The 25,298-nt window shown below is 43.9% G+C and overlaps 1 protein-coding gene across 4 annotated transcripts; it reads left to right on the top strand.

Annotated features, from left to right (window-relative positions):
* Positions 1 to 309: 309 nt before the first annotated feature.
* Positions 310 to 24,791, top strand: RMP64 (ribonuclease MRP subunit p64). Of its 4 annotated transcripts, none has more exons than XM_078780998.1 (10): positions 310 to 436; positions 771 to 1,032; positions 1,130 to 1,281; positions 9,981 to 10,057; positions 13,281 to 13,412; positions 13,760 to 13,837; positions 15,766 to 16,088; positions 18,960 to 19,006; positions 19,654 to 19,928; positions 24,262 to 24,791. In XM_078780998.1, exons 2-10 carry the CDS (start codon positions 951 to 953, stop codon positions 24,557 to 24,559), a joined length of 1,464 nt encoding a protein of 487 aa, XP_078637124.1. In that variant the 5' UTR covers positions 310 to 436; positions 771 to 950; the 3' UTR covers positions 24,560 to 24,791. The 4 variants fall into 4 exon arrangements, with proteins under 4 accessions (XP_078637124.1, XP_067979458.2, XP_078637135.1 ...); XM_068123357.2 differs by having other exon boundaries at positions 325 to 436; positions 813 to 1,032; XM_078781009.1 differs by having other exon boundaries at positions 325 to 640; positions 813 to 1,032.
* Positions 24,792 to 25,298: the final 507 nt, after the last annotated feature.

Below are 25,298 nucleotides of genomic sequence, written 5' to 3'. Positions count from 1 at the left end.
AGTCCTTTTTTGCATTCGGACGGCCACCGTAGCGCGTTTTACTTTTCAGACGGCCACCGTAGCGCGTTTTAGTTAAAGACGGCCACCGTAGCGCGTTTTAGTTAACAGACGGCCACCGTAGCGCGTTTTAGTTAACAGACGGCCACCGTAGCGCGTTTTAGTTAACAGACGGCCACCGTAGCGCGTTTTAGTTAACAGACGGCCACCGTAGCGCGTTTTAGTTAACAGACGGCCACCGTAGCGCGTTTTAGTTAACAGACGGCCACCATAGCGCGTTTTAGTTAACAGACGGCCACCGTAGCGCGTTTTAGTTAACAGACGGCCACCGTAGCGCGTTTTACTTTTCAGGCCGCCATCGCATCAACTTTTAGATTCATACGGCCTCCGTTGTGATTTTCCTTCAAACTTCACGACCGCCGTTTTAAATTGGTCACAGGTAATTCCGTACGTCTTCTTCATCCACGGCTACTTTCGGGGGTTTTTAATTCACCACGGCCACCGTAGTTCTCCACTCACACCACACGCCCGGGCATGCCGGCCAGAGGGGGTTTTATTCGCTACATCAACAACATATCATTTAGTTTCCTTCACGGCTGATTGCGTTTGAGGAGGCGCTCCGTATTATATTCTCGCTACTTCCGTATGTTGTTTTATGTTTTTTTGTTGATTGTAATTTATTGTAATGGGATGTAGTATGTACATATTCCTGTTTCCATTCAATCCAAAATTACAACTAATGTAATAATAAATGTTCTTTTATTTGCTCGCAGACGGTAACAAGACGCGTGGATCCACCATTACACCCCCCGTAGTGTTCTGGCGAATAAAAGAGGGAGAGTTCGAGTTCGCTGACATCTTAGTTTGGTGAAGATGTACTTGGAGTGCTAGATCGGGGTTGGGGACGTGACCTTTGGCTCTTCTGGAAGTTTCCAGACTAAACGTTCGCTGCCATGGTTACGGAGCCCTGGAACATGGCGGTGTTTGATCCTCCTGCGGATCTCTGTATCGTAAAAAAAGACCGTAACCTGCAGGGTCGGTGTCGCTCTTTGCACGCATTGGATACACCAGTGTGAGTATGATGATCTCTGCTTGCTACGCGTCGCCATTGCTCGTGTGTCCGTGTGTGCAGCCGCCTTGGGTGCGCTGTGTGAACCCTCGGAGAGGGTGCTCTTGGTGTTGACTTGTCCTGGTCTGTGCTCGGACGTCACAATCTTGCGAAGAATCCTCTTCTCCCGACGTCTCTCTCTGAGCCATCATCATCCTTACCGCGCGGCAGAGCAGGTCACCACCACCACCTGTCTCTTATTTATTTTGTGGTGTGTGTGTGTGTGTGTGTGTGTGTGTGTGTGTGTGTGTGTGTATGTGTGTGTATGTATGTATGTATGTATATATATATATATATTGTTGCGGATTCGGGGGTTGACGCTCCCCTTATCAGGGGGGGGGGGGGGTTAATCCCCTTGTCTTTTAAGCTGGCCGTCCCCCAATCCTGGAAGCTATGACGCTCCTTCCGGTCGGAATTAGCTAGGGCGATTGGTCAATGAAGTCCCAAATACCTACTTACTAACCCGACCGTAAAGCAGGGAAATAACTCCCGCTCGAACCACGGATAAGATGGAAATTGCCGAGCGGTTAGCAATCCGCGGCCCGAGCCATTAACAAAGACTAACCCGATCCTGAGCGGTTTCCAAATCGTGCCACAGGTACTCAATCAAGAAAAGACTAAAACGATCGGATAAGAGGAAACCAGAGTGTAGGAAGAACAAATAAGGGTTTATTTATTATGTACAAAAACCCGAAGAGGAAACTAAAGGAATATACAGGAGGAAGAAGAAACAAAAGGACACAGGGCAATCTTATCTATACGGTCTTAACTTATAACCCCAGGACAAACAGACACACTCACACGGAATTGTAGTGGTAGGGGAGGAAGGTCCAGGCAGATGGTCAGGCTCCTAGTCCGGTCCCGACTCATGCCATGGTGGTGATGGAAGCAGGCCGGCAGCGCGCCGCGTCGTCGTTGACCACGAGCGGACTTTACAGAGCGGACGTACGTAATATGTAGCTTGTGCCAACGCTCTCTCTCCCGAACAAGGTTCGTATCACAAAGCTCTCTCTGCACAGTCCATTACAATAAGCAGTCTGTGGCGCAGTTCTTTGAAACAAGCGCGCCTCCCGATCAATAAGTTCATAAAGCGCCTTTCCCAACGAGTCCATATCATCGACGGTCCCCTGCGCAGTCCTCCACAATAAGCAGTCCCTCGTGCAGTCCGTTACAATCGATATCGATAGTCCCCTGCGCAGTCCTTTACAAGCAGTTCGTAGAATACAATCCCCCGGCGCAGTCCTTCGAAACAAGCACGCCTCCCGATCAAAAAGTTCATAAAGCGCCTTTCCCAACGAGTCCGTATCATCGACGGTCCCCTGCGCAGTCCGTAAAAGGGTTTGGCGCTTGCGCTTATATAATGCGCTTTGAGATCAATGCGCGCACTTTTAAACCACGCCAGCCAGCGAGCTCACCTCAGCCCTGGTTGGTTAGCGAGGCCTCACCGGCTCCGCCCTTGACGGCTAGTTGACAGGGCCACGCCTCATTCCCGGCGCTCCGCCCCCTTCTTCCTCGAGCTTGACCGCGTGGTTAATGGCGTTTGTTTGAGAAAACGTCAGCTCAACGCAGCGAACGCTGCTGGCAAGCGGAAACGCGTAATAGAATTGGGAGAGAGAGATTGGAAAGGAAGCGAATGGGGCCTATCTTATTTAATTGATGCAACGTAGATTCAACTATTGGGAACACTGCCTTATCTGACACATAATAAGGAAATAACTAAAGTTCCTATGGTGTCCTATGTGTTGCATATGAACTAACTATGGGTGCGACCTTTAACCTTTTAAATGATGGAATATTATTTACAAGTATTTACAAAGTGAGGGGTGCTCAAAACCGCAAATATATATATATATATATATATATATATATATATATATATATATATATATATATATATATATATATCTATATACATATATATATATATACACACACACACACACACACACACACACACACACACACACACACACACACACATACACCCGGCGTTGCCGGAGAGGAGGGGAAGGGGTGAGGAAGGGAGTGGAAGGAGTGGAAGGGTTAGGGGGAGGAGTAGGATATACTACATATACATCTTTTGGGGGGGGTTGGCTTTGACACGCCCCTCCGTTTGGGGGGGGGGACGAAAAGGAAAACAATTTCCCATGCAAAGAGTGTTTTAACCTCAGTGTTGCCCAGGTAAAAAAGGAAATTGTAATACCCTCTTACCTCAGTGTTGGCTAGGTAAAAAATGAAATTGTAATACCCTTTAACCCCAGTGTTGCCCAGGTAAAAAAGGAAATTGTAATACCCTTTAACCCCAGTGTTGCCCAGGTAAAAAAGGAAATTGTAATACCCTCTTACCTCAGTGTTGCCCAGGTAAAAAAGGAAATAGTAATACCCTCTTACCTCAGTGTTGCCCAGGTAAAAAAGGAAATTGTAATACCCTCTTACCTCAGTGTTGCCCAGGTAAAAAAGGAAATTGTAATAACCTTTAACCTCAGTGTTTCCCAGGTAAAAAAGGAAATTGTAATACCCTCTGCGACCAACACCAGATGGTGCTACACAGTCCACATTTACGTAGAGAATTTACGCCCCTCTCCCGGTCCACCACACCCCCGAATAAGGCTGCCGCCACATAGCCTATGTTACCCCCCCAGACAAAGTTGTATTTGTATTTGTACCCCGAGTAAAATACATAAGTGTTTATAGCTGAAGTACCTGGTGTTGCTCAAGCAAAAAAGAAACATTAACATATTTGAAATGAGGGCAAATATAATGTAAAAACAATAACATTCAAATCAGAATCCGTCACAAATGTCAAATCATCATTTTACCTTTTCGTTGAATATATGCAGGTGAATGTGCCGTTAATCACGTTTCTGAGTTAAGTATGATGACGTTGAGGAAGAAGAAGAAGCCTTACCACCAACTTTGACTGCTTGCGGAATTGTTTTATTATTTGTGTCCAAATGTCTGGTGATTGTTTTGTATTTATTTATGCGAATGCGTACTTGTATATAACTGTCATTAATCAAAAAGGCTTAGGCACTATGGAGCGATTTTTGTATTAATTCTCTTTTTTTTAAATCCAAAAAAAACAAACTTCTTTTTTTTCAAAAATGTTTTTTTTTTTGCCTAAAACACTCCCAAGCACTCACTGATGAACATCTCAGAGTTTGACAAATATCTGCTCAGCCATCTCTGAGAAAGATGGTGACACACAGGCCAAAGGCTCTCTTATATAGTGTACTAGCAGAAGTTCCGGGCGGGGAAAGGGGGGGAGAAAGGGGGGTGAGGGGATGGGAGGGGAGGGGGTGGAGGGGAGGCGGGATTGGGTAAGATGGGGGGCAAGGGGAGGAAAGGGGGGACCGAGTTGTGAGGAGGCTGAGTTTGGCAGGCGGAAACGACGTGCAGCTGGCCGATGGAGAGCGGTGGGGCCTCGTGAACGGGGGTGTGTGAGGCCTGGTTTCGCGCCAACGGCCGCGCGGTTCCCGCCAACGCACCGGACGAGTTGGACGAGACCGCGAGCGAGTCAGAGCTAAGTTACACACACGGTTATTTTTGTTTATCTTCCCTTTGTATTTCTAAGTCTGGTGAGGGAGCACTCCATTTAGGACATTTATTTACAGGTGCGTTTCTTGCTACCAGCATTCCGTTTAATAAACGTGTTTATTTTTGTACATTTTAAATCCGCGTTTTGTTCGAGTTTATTTTCCACAGGTTTGAAGACTGCCCAGCGGGATCGCGACAGGTAAGCTTCGGCATCCTCATCTTCTTTCTTTCCCCCGCGTGTAGATATAAAATCCGCTATTGAACTGAACGCCTTTGGAGTTGAAGCTGGCTTTGGCTGTTAGTAAGGGAAACATATGAAAATCTGTTAACTAAATTGTTACCAAAAAATTTCTTCACCAATATGTTTGTAAAGGTGTGTAATAACATGTGTTAAAATGTTGAAGGTCAACTCCCGTGGGAAACCCAGAAAAAAAGCTGTTGAATTCGGGTACCAAAAAATTTTTTTCGAGAATTTTTATTTTTTTAAATCGGCCCTTAAGTAACTTATGAGGGGTCAAATAAGGGTTTTTCATGATTCTGAGTTGATTGTTAACATTTATATTTCACCACAGACACTCCTTTGTGGAAAAATAATTTCTAAATATATCTCATTTTCTACTTTGCAGGACATGGAGTCTAGCAATATGGATGAAGACGTAACTCCACCTGTGCTCAATTGCTTCATCTGTGCACGCTCGGATACACCAGCTGAAAGGCTCATACAGGCAACTCCAAAGGGATACTCAACTTTATTGAAACAAGCAGAAACTGTCGAAAATGTTACTGTTGTGGAACGTATGAAGGAGGCTCAAAAGGAAGGAAAACTGAGGTACCACCAGAAGTGTAAAAATGATCTGTACAACAACTTTGTTGCAACCACCAAGAAGTCAGCTCAAGCATCAAAGGCAGAGAAAGAGTCATCAAAGTTGAAGAGAAGACGCACTACTTGTGAGTTCAGTTCATCAACTGGCTGCAGTTCTAGAAGATCACAGTCAGTTGACCTCCTGTATAAGGATGTATGCATTCTTTGCAACCAACCAGCCCAGCTCTACAAAAATAATCCAGCACAAGCTAGAAAGAAATACAGAGTGCCAGATAATTTGACTGCAGATACACTGAAGGCAAGCTTGCTGAAGACAGCACGGAGTCGCGGGGATGACTGGGGCACTGAAGTCACTGGACGCCTGGAAGGGATCAACGACTTGGTAGCAGAAGAAACACTGTACCATTTGCGATGCAAACTTATGTTTGCGAGAGGTGACAGTTTGTCCAAGACTGATGAGGAAGGAAAAAGGAAGAGAGGACAGAGGAGTATTGATGAGGAGCGAGAGGCAGTTTTTATTGAATTCTGCGAATGGTTAGACTCAGAATTAGAGCATGGACCAAGTCCATGAAAAGCTGCAGGAGTTTGATCAGTCACCAGAGAAGAGCCTTTCTTATTCAAAGCATTGGCTAAAGATAAAACTTCTAGAGAAATACGAAGACACCTTGTATTTCACAACACAGGAAAGAAGGGCAGATGTACTCTGTCTCAAAGATGGCACCGACAATATTCTGCGAGGGCATCATGCTAATCTTGACCATGGAGATGAGAAGACTCAGATCATAAAGACGGCACTCAAGTTCATATCCAATGATATTGCCTTGATTGATTTAGGTCCAAAGTCATACCCCACCACACACAGTATGACTGACATCGATAGTCAGCTGACACTTGTTCCTGCAAGCCTTCAGATGTTCTTGAGACCGATTGTCAAGACAGACGAAAGAGTTGCCGTTTGGGGGCAGAATTTTATTAAGGCCTGTCGACCTCGGTCTGGAGTATTGCCACACCAAATGGGGCTTGCCATACAACTTGATCATAGATTTGGGTCAAAATGGAGGCTCAACAAGTTCCACCGGCTGGGATACACTGAGTCTTACACGGAGACACAAAACTACAAATACTGCTTCCTTAATAGTAGGAGTGGAGATGATGTTCCAGATACTTCTGGCACTCTTGACACCATTGTGGAGGAAACCGATGAACAGGTCAATGATGAGGTTGCGGTTGATGCTGCGCTTGAGGATCAATCAGTGATGACAGCCAAAGTGCCAGCCAGTGAAAGTGAATTGTCAAGTAATGATCAGGTGGTCTTTATGGAGGTTGGGGAAACAAACAATGCAGTCACTCAGTTTGTTGGAGACAATATAGATTTAAACATTGTCTCTATTCACGGAAACACTCCCTTTCACTCAATGGGTTGGATCGAAGTCACCTCTCCGGCACCACCTTTGCCAGATCCACAGACAACAGCAGCTTTCCCCCGGGTGAAGTTGAAGGCACTCGACAAAGCTAAGATCCTGAGAGGAACTGAAGTAAAGATTATTCCATTTACGAACAGGAAACAGATAGGAACGAACGCGATCATGTTTCTCCCCCTCGCTGAGCTTTCCTCCTCCCTGGCTCATGATCAGCCACTCCTCACTCCAGGTGACACACTCTGGGCAGCGGGGTGGGTGATCAAAGCCAACGATCCTGAGTTCCCACACTCCAACTGGAATGGCTGGATGAAGAGAATCCATGCTAATGATGCAAAGCAGAGCACACAGATCGAGTTCCTCCCAGTTATTGAAGGAGACCCTAATGACCTCAACACCATCTTCACCACTCTGAAAGAGTGCATACGGCGCGCTGGGGTCGCTATAGTGACCTTTGATCCTCCGATTTGGCTGAAGGCTGTGAATATAATAAAGCAGGCAAATCTACCCGTCATTCCAAGGTTGGGTGGTTTTCACCTGCTGAAGTCTTATCTTGGAGATTGCAGCAACCGGCGATGCAGCTGCAAGAAGAATGGGGTCACGTGCATCTCGGCCTGTGGAGTCTGTAATGGCATTACATGCAGAAACTGCAGTCATGATGTTGTTGAGTCTGAAGAAGACAGACAATGACTGTTGAAACTTCTGACATTGTGAATGAGAAATAACTCTTGAGTATTATATATGTATGTGAAATAAAAGCTACTTTGTGTGTAAATGTAAAAGTGAAAATATAAATGTTAACAATCAACTCAGAATCATGAAAAACCCTTATTTGACCCCTCATAAGTTACTTAAGGGCCGATTAAAAAAAAATAAAAATTCTCGAAAATAATTTTTCGGTACCCGAATTCAACAGCTTTTTTTCTGGGTTTCCCACGGGAGTTGAACTTCAACATTTTAACACATGTTATTACACACCTTTACAAACATATTGGTGAAGAAATTTTTTGGTAACAATTTAGTTAACAGATTTGTGAAATATCTCATAAAATGCCCTTACTATGTCCGTGATTTCCCCGGTATTAACCAAGGGGGAGTCACGCGACAATATGTTTTTTCCGCAATCCTCTTCATTCTAACTGAAGGAACCGGCGTTTCCCTCTGGAAATTCGATGAAATAATGCAGTAGTTAAATTGGTGTTGTTGACAACAAATCACTACAACCTCAACATACGATCTTCACAATACATATTACTCGATCACTCCCGGGGAAAAAACCCATGCAGTGTATCGGACAAGACCCGATCAAGGCCTAAAAGCCAATTATCTGATTTTATCTGGGGTAAAAAAAAAAATTCTCCTCACATATCCCTCGACCTTCCTCGAGAAGGCCATGCAAAGTTTGATTGCACTGGTTCTTGCAGGATCTGAATGCATAAACAAACAAACTTTCTTCTTTATATATTAGACTAGCAAAGGTACCCGGCAGTGCTGGGAAATAGTCACTTTGTGATGGGAATATGAAGAGATTGGAGGAGAGAGAGGAGGGGTAGGGAATTTGAGGGGAGAGAGGTGGGGTAAAGAGGTGGGAAAAGGGAGTGAGCAAATTGGGACCAGACCACGTGAGCGATGACATCATAAATTTACATTCTCTAATATAATTATTGTGTATATCATGCTCAATAGATTTCAAACTGATTTCAACTGATTTGATTTGATTTCAACTGATTTGACTGAAACTGATTTAAAATTTAAAATTTCAACTGAGACTAAGTGTTGTCCCTGTTTAATTATTACGTCATAATTACGTCACCAATGACGTCATTGTTAACAACACGTATTCCCCATGCGGAGTTCTTTACAATGAGCCACGTTTCAATTTTTTCCATGGAATGGTTTCAGAGATATAGAGGTGCAATTTTTTTTTGTTTATTCCAAGATGGCGCCCATGCCAAGTGACCTATGATGTCATAATTATCATTAAAAATTATACAGGAGGATGCGCTCCTATGGTGAAAATGTTGTATCAATCGGACCAATGGTTGCAGAGAAAACTAATTTTAAAGGGAATAAACCCACAAAATTCAGGCGGATGGGACATACATACATGCATGCATACATACATACATACACCGGACGGACAGACAAATGCTGTTCCAGACACCATTGCTCTACGGGCTACGCCGTAACATTTTAAAAAGCAAGTTGGATTTTTGGGGATTTTTTAAAAATCGCTCTAAAGTGCCTAAGCCTTTGTAGCTTTGTGAATGGTAATATTAAATGATCCCGATCCCATTCCTTAGAGGGCGTATTGAAGTGTTTTCGGCCCCCACAAAAATATATAGAATTTTCTTATTTATTTATTCAAAATGTCAACTGGATTATAACAGCACCGGGCAATGCCCGGTACTCCCTGCTCACCATTGATAAACTGTGTAGAACTCTGGGTGTGATTCACATTTTTACTAGAAATTGCCCATCAGCAGTGATGCAAAGCTAGTAGGACAGCATAGAGATACGCACACTCATCCTCGAGGCTGTCTAGCCTGAGTTTGAATCTTAGACCAGCTATTAACGATCATCCTGGTGTTTCACGGGCTACATGATTCATCAATGTGTGTGCCGGTCCTCGGATGGATGATAAACTGTGTCTCATCTGCCGGCATTAGTAGGTGGACGTTAAAGATCCCAAGGTGTCCTTCGCGAAGAGTAGGCAAGCTATTGCCTGTACCATGAACAAATTACGAGATTACAAATTACGAATCCTTGCCATAACTACTTCTCGGAGAGGGATGGCAAACTTCCCAGCGTCCGACAGGCCAATAAACTGCATGTTTGAACAAGAAACAAGAAAAGTACTGATACTCTGTAACAGAGTATGGTATGTTGGATCGGAAAGGTCTGTGCATCCCTAAAAAGAATAATCTCTGACAGTGTGTGGCTCCCTTCCTCCCAACAAAAAATGGCCATGGTTTCATAACCCTAATCTTCTCCTTAATCAGATCATTAGTACTATATGTGAAAACACATCCCATTTGCTGGAGCCAGTTGTAGCTCTTTTCTTCGTTTCTTCCTTTCCTTTCACCTTGTCCAACAGGTTGTGCGAGACTTACGCCGCCTTTCAGCCATGCACCTGGATCACTGGTTACGGAGGCTCAATATCTCCTGCCAAAGGTCTGACAATCTATAGGAGCATTTTATACACAAGTGTAATTGATTTTAAAAAATCTACAAATTTGCATTTTATACTGATCATTTTTGGTTTTTGGTTTTGTAAAGCAAACGCATACCTCCTCATCTGCCTAACTTATCACCTAAAGTTAAGCCTGGTGGTGGATTAACAGTTAAGGTGGCTGGCTTGAGATATTATGGTTCTGAGTTCAAGCCCCTGTGATGCCATTGAATTAACACCAGGTGGGTTGACTCAGCCTGTCATCCTTCTGAAGTCGGCAAAATGAGTGCCAGCTGACTGGTAATGGGGGGCACTGCATCAGAGGCACAGCCGCACCCCCAGAAAATGATGCAGTCAAGCAACCACTGGCTGCAGACGAACCATTAACATCACCTAAAGTTTAAACAATTAAAAGTTTCCTTTGAGAGATTAAGATTCAACTGGCATGTGGACCATACTCCATTAGGCAAGCACAATGACCCTGTATAGAAGATCATTAATGAGCCATTTGTTTGGCTTTTTTTTACCAGCAATCCAGTCTAGTTGTGATATGTTATTTCTCCTGAGATTAACTTAGTTTCCAATAGTTTGAATCCAAATCGTTAATATCTCTGAGTTATCCTTTTTTTTTTTCTTTTTTTTTGTATACAGAATCGAGGGTCCTGTAAGAGGCTAACACATTGAACATGAAAACATGCACAGACACATAAAACATACAATGAAGGGAGCGGGAGACAAGAGGGGGAGAGAGGGTAACACACAAGCACAACAACAGTAGAGAACAAGGATGTCGGTAGATCTGTGGAAGGGGGAGGGCTGGGGGAGAAGTTGGAGATTTAAAGCGGCTGATTTGGGGTGTTTTAACGGGGGTAGAAAAGATCAAGGTTTTGAATGTGGAAGATAAGAGATGGGGGTGGACAGCTGTTTTAAAGACCTGGAGGGAGGAGAGGGATTGAAGAGAGTTTGGGAGTTTTTTCCAGAGGCAGGAGAAAAGAGGAATGAAGGTGAGCAGAGAGGCTTATTTTGACAGTTTCACCAGAAGAGGGTTACTGGCAAATCTTGTGCGACCTGCAGGAATATTTGGGGGACAGAGCACAGACAGAACAGGGGAAGCGAGGCCGGAGAGGAGTCGGTAGAAGACAGAAAGACCACCTACCTGCCTGCGGTAAGAGAGAGAAAGGCCATCAGAATCGGCTTCATCGTGGGAGATTCCAATGATTCTGAATGCTTTGGTTTCCAACCACATGAAGCCGAGCTAGGTGTGAGGCAGGAGCACCAGCCCAGAGGGGATAGCAGTATTCCATTGAGCTGCGGATGAAAGCTTTGTATGTGGTGAGGAGCTCAGAAGTTCCCAGAAAGGACTTCGCATGACGGAGGGTGCCCAGTCGGCGACTGGCTTTGGAGGCCAGCTTGGGAATGCGGTTTTCCCAGGAAAGATCATGGCAGATAGTGAGACCCAAAAGCTTGAGTGACAGAACTTCTTGGAGAGGATTGTTCAGAAAGTAGATGGGAGGGTTGTCCAGACGGTCTTTCCAGAGAGACAAAGTGAGAGTGTGAGATTTGTCAGGATTGAAAGACATGTTCCACTTGTTTGACCAGTTTGTGATATTGTCCTGGTCTGCAGAGGGTGAAGAGGCTGCTGCTTGCCGATCTGAGGGTTGGGATATGGAGCGGCAGAGAGTGGAGTCATCAGCAAAGAGATAGAAAGGATTTTCCAGAGAGTCGGAGAGATCATTAATGAGGACCAGAAAAAGCACAGGGCCCAGAACACTGCCTTGAGGAACTCCAACCTGAACAGGAAGGGGAGAAGAGAGAATTATATGCAGGGCCACACATTGACTGCGACCAGAAAGGAAGCAAGCCATGTGTGGAGGTTTCCATGGATACCATTAGGAGGAGAGTTTGGTGAGCAGGGCGGGGTGCCAGACAGTATCAAAGGCACGAGATATGTCAAGGGAGACAGCTCTGATTTCCTGTTTGGCATTGAGGACCTCATCCATTGTTGAGACAGCAGAAGCAGCATGTCCACAGTGGAATGGCCTGGTTTGACTCCAAATTGATGATCCGAGATCAAGCCTTTGGAGAAGAGGAAGGATTTGATGTCAGAAGCGATGATCGATTCCATGACCTTGCTGATTATTGGGAGCAGGCTGATTGGTTTGTCGCTGCAAGGATCTGTTTTTGCACCTTTCTTGTGTAAAGCGGTAATGTTGGCTGATTTCCATGCAGATGGCAGATGACCTTGAGCAAAAGAGAGGGTGAAGAGAATTGAGAGAGGGTGTGTAAGAACGGCAGAGCAGGATTTTAGGACCCGTGGGCTGATGCCATCTGGTCCAGTTGCAGAATCAGAGTCGAGGTTTGACAGAAACTTCTCCACCTTGTCAGGAGAGAAGGACACAGAGTCCAGGAGCAGCTGGGTTCGACTGGGTACAGTGGGTACACAGAGAGACGGGTTTGGGACACAAGATATTGAGGCAAACACGACCTTGAGCAAAAGAGAGGGTGAATAGAATTGAGAGTGTCTGTAAAAGAGCGGCAGAGCAAGAATTTAGAACCTGTGGACTTCTGCCACTGGACGTCTGGTCCAATTGCAGAATCAGAGTTGAGGTTTGACAGAAACTTCTCCAGCTTGTCAGGAGATCAGGACCCAGAGTCCAGGAGCAGCTGGGTACGAATGGGTACTGTGGGTACAGAGAGAGATGGGTTTGGGACACAAAATGTTGAGGTAAACACAGAGTTGAGGCATTCGGGTTTGTCATGTGTGGTGTTGGCTGTGTATCCATTTGAGGTGAGGGAGGGGATGGAGATTGGAGGGGTGACAAACTCCAGAAACAGATTTGACCAGACACCACCAGGATTTGGAGGAGGGAGACAGGTTTGAGAGTTCAGTCTTGAGAGTGGAGAGATATTGTTTCCTGGCTCTCCTGAGGGTAGACACACACTTGTTCTGAGCTTTGTGAAAGGAACTGAGATTGCCTTCAGTTGGATTTGCCTTCCAAGAGGCAGATGCAGGTTGTTTCAGGGCAACTGCCTCACCACAAAATTCAGTGGACCATGGACAGGAGGAAGGGTATGACAACTGAAGACGATATTTGAACCCACAATGTATGGAATGCCACTCTGTTGTCCTCATACTCGACCAACATCATACTCAGTTGTGGTCTTTTTTGTGCGTGTTTTTGTTAAAAGTGCACTTGAGATCGTAATCTACTTGTTTTTGCTCAGTATCACAGAGAGTGATGACGGTTGTTCATTGAAAGTCCCGGACAAGCAGTGGTTGGAATGGCTGCTGTTTCGTACCATGGGAGCTTCCTGGCTTCTTGTGCACACACTCGAGATGATCTCCCGTGCCTTCCTGTATCCTTTGTGAACCGGTCGCCTCTTGAGGATCCCCAGTTCAACTTGGACACCCTCCACCAATACTCTCCGCCCGTACCATTTGCAACAATCAACATTGCTTCCCTGCTCCGCTTTGATTCCTGTATCGTAGGAACTCACGACTGCCGTATTTTGAGCAAGGGTCAGAGATTGACCTTGGGCTTGATATTTTATATTGATTAAATCGAATGAAGAACCTTAGTACATAAATTTACAAGACATGAAAAGTCGTTACGTTTTTGCTTTTATGGCACTTGTACAAACATCGGCTCGTCGTGGTGCTAAATGTCATTGTAAAATTTATATTCCTTAATGTGAGTGCCCAGCTTGACTGTGCAGCACCTGTGTGTGGATGAATACGTGCAATTCAATGTAATCCTTACCAGCACGCTCAGCCGTCTTCGGTATGTACACTGAACTGCAGTTATTAACACCCCCAAGAAGTCGAAATGTTCAGATATGTTTGGCGTGCATTCTTGAGAGGAAGTTGCAACATGTAGTATTCGTGACTGTTTTTGCTGCTTGTGGAGCAGCAGGATAATATAGTAGCCAAACTTGTGGAGCCAAAACGGATAATATAGTAGGGTATTGGTATTTTATCACTTGCAAAATTGAAGATTTTTCCAGTATATTGTTCGGTTGCGTTTGTTATTCTGTCTGTTTGTCTGTTTGTCACTCGCCTACAGGTCACAATTCTAAACCGATCGTCATGAAGCTTCACCAAGTTGTAGAGTTCGTCACAATTGAGGAGTTTATTGATTTTGAGGTCAAAGGTCATCTGGAGGTCGGATTTCTAAAATCGCCATTTTTCATCCGATTGACTTGAAAATTGAACAGCATTTGTTTGTTCACTAAATTGGGAAACCAAGTATTTTGAGGTCAAAGGTCAACTCAAGGTCAAACTTTCAAAATCATCAATTTTCATCCGATTGACTTGAAAACTGAACAGCATTTGCACATTGGGTCACTAATTAGGGAAACCAACTATTTTTAGGTTAAAAGTCAAAGGTGAACTCAAGGTTAAACTTCCAAAATTATCAATTTTCATCTGAAAAATCCTCAATTTTAATCCGATTGACTTGAAAATTTTACAGCATTTGCATAGTGCTTCGCTGAATTGGGAAACCAACTATTTTGAGGTCAAAAGGTCGAAGGTCAACTCGAGGTCAAACTTCTAAAATCAATTTTCATCCTATTGACCTGAGCTTTGATCAAAATCAACAATTTTAATCTTGATGAAATGGACATTTTGATGGATCAATGGCAACCTTTTGGGGGTGGATTTTGCAAGTGTCGTGCTCTGCATGACGTCTTCTTGTTTTGTTTTATTGTCCAGGATTGATTCCCAGTGAAATAGGATTTGGCTAAAAATTGTCAACCTGCTGCTCCACAAGCGGCATCTGCAATCACTGGCTTGTGGCTGAGAAACATCGCACACAATGTCTACCTTTTCGACTGCAGGGTTTCTTAAGCTCGGTCAGTCATTCTCGTTATCAATATACACACCACCATTCAAAAATAGTGGGCTATTGTGTCCCAATACCATGGCCAAACAATTCTCTCCTGTAATCTGCATCGGCAGGTCGGATTATTGCTGGTGGGGGTTCCTAAAGCTTTGTATTTGGTTTTATCATGTGCACTGAACAAATCAGATTATTACCTCCGCCACCAACAGGTGGATTGAGGCTATGTTTTCACCCCTGTTTGTCTGAGAATTTTATCTCAAAAGGTTATGGACGGATTCGGACTAAATGTGGTGGACAGGTTGAGTATGAGACGAGGACAAATTTCTTCGATTTTGGTGACGATCCGGATCCGGATACTGGAATTTTAAAAGTGATTTTTCACAGAGATGGTACCAAAAACGATACAGAGTAGAGCACGATATCTCTAAAAGTTGTGGACAGATTTGGACGAAGCTTGGTGGATGAGTGGTAAGGTGACAAGAACAAGCCGATTTGATTTTGGTTAGGGTACAGATACAGATCCAGCCTATCGGGATATAAAACGTAAACATTTCAGCTGGTGGAGGTATGCGCTCTACCGAATGCCATTGTAGTTAGAGACTGCAGTTCCCCAAAGTAGTATTTTGTGGCCAGTCTTTTTCCTTAAAAATCCGAGACTAGACGAGACATCCTTTTGGGTAGGGAGGGGGTGGGTTTAACGGGGGACAGATGAGACATGGCAGAGGTATGTGGTGTTGAATTTTGGGGAAAATCTTGAAAGCATATTCTGTTGTAGCATCACAGTGGGTTGAGGCCTTTTCTTGGTAGTGTTTTACCATGAGACAATGTGGTTGTGAAGTTGTGGATGTTGCATGCATCCATTGCAGAATTTTTCTTCGTGTTCTGTTTCATCGACTCTCGGCCTTGTATGAGGCAGCGCACCATGCCCGAGCTTGCCTGCTCACCTGCCAGCACAGCATCCCCTCAAATTCCAAGACCTTCCCCCTCAACCTCAAGGTCTGGTTGGGACCAAAGGCCGACACAATCTTATCCGACAAACCAAAGGAGGAGGCCACCGCATCAACGCTTGACCGCCTGCTTGATCAACCCAAGCCAACATTCCTTATCCCTGAAGAAGAGGAAATTGCAGGATTGGTGGAACCGTTGCAAAAGATCAAATGTGCTGAACATCCTTCAAGAGAAAACTCTGGTGAGGATGGATCGGCCTGTTACACAGTGTTGACGATAGAGTGAGGGTTGTATTTTAGTGAGCCTGCTGGAAAAGGGGTTAAACTTAAATATCTGTTCATTACCTCATCAATAATAAATCAAACATAACTATAACATACAAAGAGGTAATTTGTTTTTGTTTTTTATCATTACCTCGCTGACTGCTCTAATCAAAAGACAGCCTGTTCCTGTTGTACTTCACAAGCATATTTATTGCACGTCTATCTGCGAGTGTTAATGAGGATGTAAAATTAAGTGAAACATGAGAAACAGGATATTTTATAACATGTAACTCTATCTACTTGCCTGGCAGTCAAGCAAAATTGAAAATCATTCCAAACAGGAAACTTACTGTTTTTAGGGATGTTATAAAGAACACAAGCAGGCACAAATAACTAATGTAACGTGTTAGATTAAGTGATGTGGTGATGTAATAGATACTGGATAAAACGGCGACAAAACCCGGAATTAAATTATATATACATGTTTTTAACCTTTTTAAACCTTTATTTCAATTGAATTTTATACTTGAACTAGAACGCCACTCAGTAGAGCGCATACTCCTGCCGTGGGTTTAGTTGGAATAATACGTTTTGTTTAACATCCCCTCTCCCCAAAACAATGAATGAAAAAGAAAGTAGGCCCTAACTGTCAGAGAATTTATTTTGATATATCTCGGAATTAGAGGAGAAAAACATCATTTAAGAATAAGAATAAAAGCTTTAATGCAGTAAAACAGAAAAAAAGATTCCCCAAATAAATTCCTGGATCCGGAATAATATCCTGAGCTTCACCAAAAACTAATCAATTCTTCCTTATCCCAAGGGCAATCATCCCACCAACTTTCATCCAAATCCGTTCAGAACTTTTCCAGATATCTTGTTCACGAACATACGGACGGACGGACACGATTGAATGCATTACTCCCTGGCGGGAGTAACAATGTAGAACACAAATCGCCTTCATAATACTTCCGAGAACCATGATGTATATGGATATATAGCATGAGAGGGCTTGGCATGTGAGGACATCGGGGTGAAGAAGAGGCCACCTTAGTCTAGTAGGAAGACTAGGTCCCCCTGCACCCCCCGGAGATATACTTCTAATCAGTGTTTCTAGATTGGAAAAAATGTGTAGAAAATGACTAGCTATGGCCCCAAGCTGAAAAAATGTCCCACATACCATTTTTATGCAAATTTTATGCAAAATTATGCAAATTTTATGCAAATTTTTGATGAGGAGTAGAGTTGAGGGGTCTTTGAGGGCTTCATCGAGGTGCTCTCGGTTGCAAGACTGGGTCATTCTGAGAAGCACAGCAGGGTCAGAGATCATGATGTTCTCCTCCTCAGTGAATCTCTCCATCAACAGCCTCTCCATTGCCTCACACACTGTTTTGAGGCAAAAGAGGGACTTTGCGTAGGCCTTTCCACTGAGAACACCTTTGAGAGATCCACTTGTTACTAGTTGTGCCTCAAAGAGAATCTCTGCATATCCAGAACCACGCATCTTGTGTCCAGTGAGCATCCCGATGTAGTTCATGGATGTGTGGAAGGGTCCAATCGTTACTACATGACTAGCAAATTCATTTGGCCAGCGCCAGATGATGGGAAGGGCTTTCATGCAGACACCCAGATCAAATGTATTCAGGACCCATCTCTGACCCACCTCAGCAGTTGCTGCCTCGGAACGCTTCAGTAGCTCACGAACAACTGCGTTGTCTGTGATCGGTTGGTGGATAGGCGTGCAGTAGTCGACTGTTGATTTGCTGGGTGGGGGAGAACCAGTTGCAGAGGTGAAACCCCCTAGCCCAGGCACAGGCTGCAGGCCATTGCCATGCCATGCAGGCACCAGGCACAGACCGATCACAGACAACGCAGTTGTTCGTGAGCTACTGAAGCGTTCCGAGGCAGCAACTGCTGAGGTGGGTCAGAGATGGGTCCTGAATACATTTGATCTGGGTGTCTGCATGAAAGCCCTTCCCATCATCTGGCGCTGGCCAAATGAATTTGCTAGTCATGTAGTAACGATTGGACCCTTCCACACATCCATGAACTACATCGGGATGCTCACTGGACACAAGATGCGTGGTTCTGGATATGCAGAGATTCTCTTTGAGGCACAACTAGTAACAAGTGGATCTCTCAAAGGTGTTCTCAGTGGAAAGGCCTACGCAAAGTCCCTCTTTTGCCTCAAAACAGTGTGTGAGGCAATGGAGAGGCTGTTGATGGAGAGATTCACTGAGGAGGAGAACATCATGATCTCTGACCCTGCTGTGCTTCTCAGAATGACCCAGTCTTGCAACCGAGAGCACCTCGATGAAGCCCTCAAAGACCCCTCAACTCTACTCCTCATCAAAAATTTGCATAAAATTTGCATAATTTTGCATAAAATTTGCAGCAGTAATTTGCATAAAAATGGTATGTGGGACATTTTTTCAGCTTGGGGCCATAGCTAGTCATTTTCTACACATTTTTTCCAATCTAGAAACACTGATTAGAAGTATATCTCCGGGGGGTGCAGGGGGACCTAGTCTTCCTACTAGACTACCTATAGCTATGTACAATGCCAATTGATCCTGTGTTCTATGGTGATCAATATTGCCTCTTCTCCTAAACTGTGACTCAACGTTGCCTTATTACAGTGTATAAGACTGCTTTAGTAAGTAAAATTGTGTTATTTGTAAAATTATTATTTTATTAAAATTGAGGTATTAATGCATGGGTATAATGTGCCCTGAACTCTACTTTTTTCTTGTTTTGGAAATACGAAGAATGTAATCCTTTTGATTCATGGATATCTTGCAGTGTTTGAGCTGTCAATGGAATTTTTAATTTTTGTTTTTCTTTTGCAGATGAACCTACACCCAGCAGTCCAGAAGATGTCATGCAGCCAATGAAGGTGGACATTTGCATCTACACCACAGCATCATCAGTGACAGATAACTATTGCGTGGTATTCCCCAAAATCCTGTTATGTTTTGTGCCCCATTCAACAGCATCATTAGCTGAGGGTGCAGCTCTGCCGCTGATGAATGACTTAGAGCCTGTGGCCCTGTATCTTAGAGCAGGAATTTGGAATTTTTTCAGGGTACTGGTGATAGCTCACCTGCTCTTTGTGAAGGGCACCGTGGGACCTTTGATGTCCACAAGCTAATGCTGGCAGACAGGTCATCCAGTTTAATGTCCATCTAAGGGATGGCACATATATTGATAAATCACCTTGCCTGTGAAAACACAGGGATGACCGTTTATTGCTGGGTCCAGATTCGAACCCAGCCGAAGACTGTTCAGCGGTGAGTGTGTGTGCCTTTAGGCCATCCTGCCAGGCCTGGTCAAGCCTGATTTTCTTGTGATAGGCTTAAAATGTGTTAAACAATATCGAGCAATGACTCACTTGATACAGCACTTTTCTCCGCATCGATTCCCCTCCCACCACCTCCAGAGGGAAAACTCTGTTAGATTGTCATTGAAGGATTTTGGTTGAATTGTATTTGGATTGCAGAGCAATAATTACAAATAATATGTATGGTAATTTATATATTCCAGGTTTTAGAGAGGATGGGCACACACAAAGTCATGAAAAGACCTGCAAGGTCTGATGAACTTCTTCGAGAATTAAATGGACATGATGTTTATGGATCTCCGATGCTGCACCTGAATGGTGTGCGGGCTGCCGCCTCATTTGGCGCCCTACTCGAACAACTCTCGGCAGTGGTGGCAGAGCGTCGGCGTTGGAAGATTGATGCCGTGACAATGCGCTGCCTTAGAGCAAAGATGCTGAAATGCCGGCACTTCATTCATCTCGAGAACCTTGGCTACAAGTGCGTACCAAGACTACTTTATTGATATGGGGTTTAAAATATATTGAATTTTTTTTAAAGGGCCCTCTTTCAACTTGAATCCAGAAACTAGATCACTTATCCATTACAATTGTATATTATGTTCTTGGTGCAGGTGATGTAATACTTTGGAGTTAAAATGTAATACAGCAGGACGGGCGGGAAGTCGGGCATGTTTGGTTTTAAACTGAGGGAAATATAATTACGTTTTGTTTTTGTTTTCCATATTTTATTAATCCACTTTACCTATATGAGGAGGAATCTCTCTATTATGCATGCAAAAGGGCGAGGAGGTGGAAAGTTAAGAAAAATAAGGGAGAAAAGGAGAAGGGAGTGTGTGGAGTAAAAGAAAAGGCATTTCACTTGACAGCTTATGTATCCCTTATGACAGATTATGACGCTTATGACGCTTATGATTATGACGCTTATGACAGATTATGTTATATTATGTCCAATATCAACTCGTAGTTTGATGACGAAGAATATGTAGATAGCCCTTTGTGAGGATCATACCCTTCAACAAATCTGTTTATTTATAATATTAAGATGGCCAAACCATCAATCAATGTAAGGTACCATATACTTTACAAAGTGTCTGTGCTGCCAATGCATTTATGCAATGCCTGAAGCATTATGTTTTCGGGTTGTCTGTCCATGCATCCGTGTTAGGTTTTCATTCCCGCGATAACCTAACGGCTGAATGGATCTAAGTCAAACTTGGTACGGGTATATATAATGATGTAAAGATGAATTGATTAGATTTTGGGGTCATGAGGTCAAAGGGCAGTGTTCCCGTTAGGTAAAAATTCTGTTTTTTGTTTTTTGTTTTTTTTTGTATAAAAGATCGAGGCTCGTGAAAGAGCGAACATTAATCACACAGAAAGACAAACAGACACATAAAACAAATAACATCGGGAGCGGTAGACAAGATGGGGAGAGAGGGGGAAGGACACAAACACAACATTTGAGAGCAGGGACCGAGAGACATCGAGAGATCTGTGGGAGGGAGAGGGCTTCGGGGGGGAGGCATGTGAAGGGGGGGGGGGGTGGGAGAGGTATAAAACATATGGACACTGCCAGGATTTCCATGAAAGAAGTTGGAATTTCAAACAAGGTGGATCTGGGGTGAATTAGTGGGGGTAGAAAAGATCAAGATTTTGGATGGGGGAAGATAAGAGATGGTGGTGAACAGCTGTTTTAAAGACCTGGAGGGAGGAGAGGGATTGAAGGGAGTGTGGGAGTTTGTTCCAGAGGCGGGAGAAAAGAGGAATGAAAGAGTGAAGGTGAGCAGAGAGCCGAGATTTCGGCAGTTTAACCATCAGAGGGTTGCTGGCAGATCTTGTGTGACCTGTAGGAATATTTGGGGGACAGAGCACAGAGAGAGCTGGGGGAGCAAGGCCGGAGAGGAGTCGGTAGAAGACAGAAAGACCACCTACCTGCCTGCGGTGAGTGAGTGAAAGGCCCTCAGAGATAGCTTCATCGCGGGAGATTCCAATGATTTTGAAAGCTTTGGATTCAACAGCGTGAAGCCGAGCCAGGTGTGAGGCAGGAGCACCAGCCCATAGGGGAGAACAGTATTCCATTGAGCTGCGGATGAAAGCCTTGTATGTGGTGAGGAGCTCAGGTGTGCCGAGGAAGGACTTCGCACGACGGAGGATGCCCAGTCGGCGACTGGCTTTGGAGGCCAGCTTGGAAATGTGGTTTTCCCAAGAAAGACGGGACAGTACGGGACAGTTAACAGAGCTAACTGTTACCGAGCTAACTCGTGAACCAGTGATGGGATTTTTACCAAACCTGGTATAAATATATATATTATGATGCAAAGATGAACTGACTAGATTTTAGCATCAAAGGGCAGAGGTCATGTCAGTTAAAACTGAGAGACTTGAGAACAGCTGAAGGGATTTGAATCAAACTTGGTACAATTATGTATAATGAGTTAATAATGTGGGCAGAGGCATATCGATCAACGTGACAACTTTGAAGAGTGCCGTTCTAGTTTAATACAAAGTCAATACTCATGGAGGAGCTAGAGTATAAAACGGATCATGACATAACAGAACAGAAGGTGCAGTAGAAAGAGAGGGGAGAAACAAACCAACAGCAGGGTTGAGGGACAAAATGGAGGAAGACTTGGACAAATGAGGGGTCGGGGAGGAATGCACGGGGTGGACAAGATGGATACAGAAGCAAACTCTCAGGAAGAAAAAAACTGGGAACTTGGAAAGTGGTGGGCTTAGGGAGGGTTAACAGGGTAGAAAGATGGTCGAAATGATGCCTTGAAGACTTAGAGGGAAGAATAAGATTGAAGAGGATGTCAAAGCTGGTTCCACAGGTGGGGAAAAAGAGGAACAAATGAGTGAAGGTGACTGGTGATTTTGGATTTAGGTCTTTTCACCCGAAGGGGGTTTATGGTATTCTGTGTGTGCCCTGCAGACACCCGGTGAGGGAGTTGGGGGCAAAGCATGGACCCTTGCAGTGGGTGCAAGACCAGAAAGGCTGTAGTATAAGACACTAAGACAGTGACCACGTTGACCTGTCTGCAATGTGAAAGTGATAGGCTCAGGGCTCAGCTTCATTGTGTGAGATTCCAATGATCTTGAAGGCCTTGGTTTCCATGGCATCAAGCTGAGCAAGGTGTGAGGTAGGAGTGCCAGTGCTAAGGGGAGAACTGAATTCCATCAAAGCTGTGAATGAAGGCCTTGTAGGTGGATAGCAGTTCATTAGTGCCAAGCCAATTTCGAGACGTGGTTTGGTGAAGAAAGATCATGGCTGAGAATGAGACACAAAAGTTTGAGTGACAAAACTTCTTCAAGAGGTTTGTTAAGAAAGTAGATTGGGGATGGTCCTTTCAGGGAGAGAGATCGTGAGGATGTGAGATTTGGCAGGATTTAAAGACATATTCCAAGTGTTTGACTAGCTTGTGATTTTATCAAGGTCTACAGAGATTAAGAGGCTGCAGCCTGCCTATCTGAAGGATGACAGATATCATGGCAGGGAGTGGAGTCATCAGCCAAGAGATAAAGAGGATTTTCCACAGAATCAGAGTGATTGTTGATGAGGATCAGGAATAGGATGGGCCCAGAACACTGCCTGGAGCACTCCAGCCATGACAGAAGAGGAGATGAAAGGATCCCATTGAGAGCCACACGTTGGCTATGAGAGTAGAGGGAGTCGGTGAACGATGTGTGGAGTTGGCCTTGGATGCCATAGGCAGAGCATTTGGAGAACAAGGCAGAATGCCAGACTATCAAAAGCACAAGATATGTCTAAGAGAAGGCCCTGATCTCATGTCTGACATTGAGGGTCTCCATCCATTGTTTGAAGAGTAGAATCAACATGTCCAAGGTAGCAGCAGCATGTCCAGTGACCTGGTGTGAATCCAAATTTATGATCTCATGAAGATCTGAGTTGAAGTTGTTGAAGAAAAGGAAGGATTCCATGAATTTGTCGATGATTTGAAGTAAGCTAATTGGTCTATCGTTAAGGCGATCGGTTTTGTTTCTGAGTGCCACCGAAGGTCAATGGGTCTTGTGTTTTCATCCCTGTCTGTTTATATGTCTGTCAGCAAGATATCTCAAAAATGTATGGATGGATTTAGACAGAACTTGGTGGACAGGTTGGGTGTGTGACAAGGACGAATTGATTCGATTTTTGTGAAGATCTGGATCTGGATCCATATCTGAGAATTTTAAGTGATTCTTCGCTATTGAATGATCCGGCCAAAAACGATATATAGCATGATATCTCAAAAAGTTATGGACAGATCGGACGAAACTTGGTGGATGACTTGGGTAGGTGATAAGAACAAGCCGATTTGATTTTGGTCCAGGTCTGGATGCAGATCCGGCGTATTAGGCGGATAGAAAATGTAAACTGTTCAGTCTGGCGGAGTTATGCGCTCGACTGAGTGCCGGTCTAGTATGTGTAATGCAGTGATGTTGGCATCATGGGATGCAGGTAATTGCTCAGGACGGTAACGTAGCATGCTGCATAAACCCTGCCTTCGAATGGAATGACTGGACCCAGGCAATGCCAGGAAAATGTGCCCACACAATTATTTAACTGCAAGAACTTCTTACTATTGTTGCCAGACACTCTGGTGCTTCCATTATTATTATTTTTTGTCCAATATCTGTATCTTTTATTTCTCCACAATATGTATTTTTAAGTGGTTGATGGTTGAGGCTATTTGATCTAAAGAGGGTGTTTCACATGCAGGATGAGCAAAAAATAAATAAATAAATCTAGCATTGTGTACCTGCTTGGCTAATTCCTGTTGTGGGTCTTGTCCTTTCCCATAATTTCCCCCCAGACTGCTGAAGAAACTGAATCTTTTTCGGGGCTCCATTTGCAAACTCTTATCCCACATTCCTCAAGAGGTGACTGAAAAGCGATGTGATCTCCCCCATCAAATAACTCTTCATCCTTTGACCAACGATCCTTCGGATGTTCAAGGTCACTCGGTTAAGGCCCCTGTGGTTGCCACTGTGAAAAAACTATCAGTCAAACCCACCACTCATCTTCCCACGTTTTCTAATATCCATTCACCTGTACCTTGGACATGTTTACCCAGCCTAGACATTGATGATATTTTTGCAGCCATCGAGTGAGTGAAAGTGTGTTCTCTCAGAGGTTATATATTTGTTAAATATTGATTTGCAGATATTTATTTTCTGTGAATTATTTTCTTTTTAACATCACATATTGGAATAAAAACATTTCATCACTAGAACGGCACACATAAAGTGCATAGCCTTGCCTCGAGCATTCTTTCTAAACAAAAATAGCATCATTAACTGAAAATGCTACTAATTCCGTTTAATAAACCTGTTTATTTTTGTACATTTTAAATCTGTGTTTGAGTTATTTTCCGCAGGTTTGAGGACTGCGGTGGGATCCGTGAAGGTAAGTTACTTCAGCCTACTCCCCTCTTTTTACCTCCACGCATATATATAGAAGTTCGCATTTCAGCATCGCCTTTGGAGTTTAAAAGCTTTCCTTGGCTCTCCGTGACTAACCCAGTATTAACCAAGGGAGAGTCACGCGACAATATGATATGTATATGAAGTTTCATATTTTTCGGATAATGATTTTAATTCAACTAATTATGACTGAAATACCACTTCACTGATGGCATCATTGTTATCACCCTATATCAAGGGAGGCGCAAAGTGCCTCCTCCTCTAATATGGGATCGTTTCTTTGTATGCAACTTTAACATGGAGACTGAAAATTAGGTTCTCGGCTTCTACTGGACGAAATTGGCTGCAAATTTCAGAAGTAAATGCTTTGTACATCCCGGTAATATGTTACAAATTTCAGCAACGTCCGTTTCCGCATTCTTGAGTT

Source organism: Myxine glutinosa, chromosome 1 (genome assembly GCF_964187855.1).
Source record: "Myxine glutinosa chromosome 1, kmMyxGlut1.1, whole genome shotgun sequence".
Taxonomy (NCBI): Eukaryota; Metazoa; Chordata; class Myxini; order Myxiniformes; family Myxinidae; genus Myxine; species Myxine glutinosa.
The sequence above is the reverse complement of the archived record's forward strand: the minus strand, read 5'-3'. Positions and strand labels throughout refer to the sequence as shown.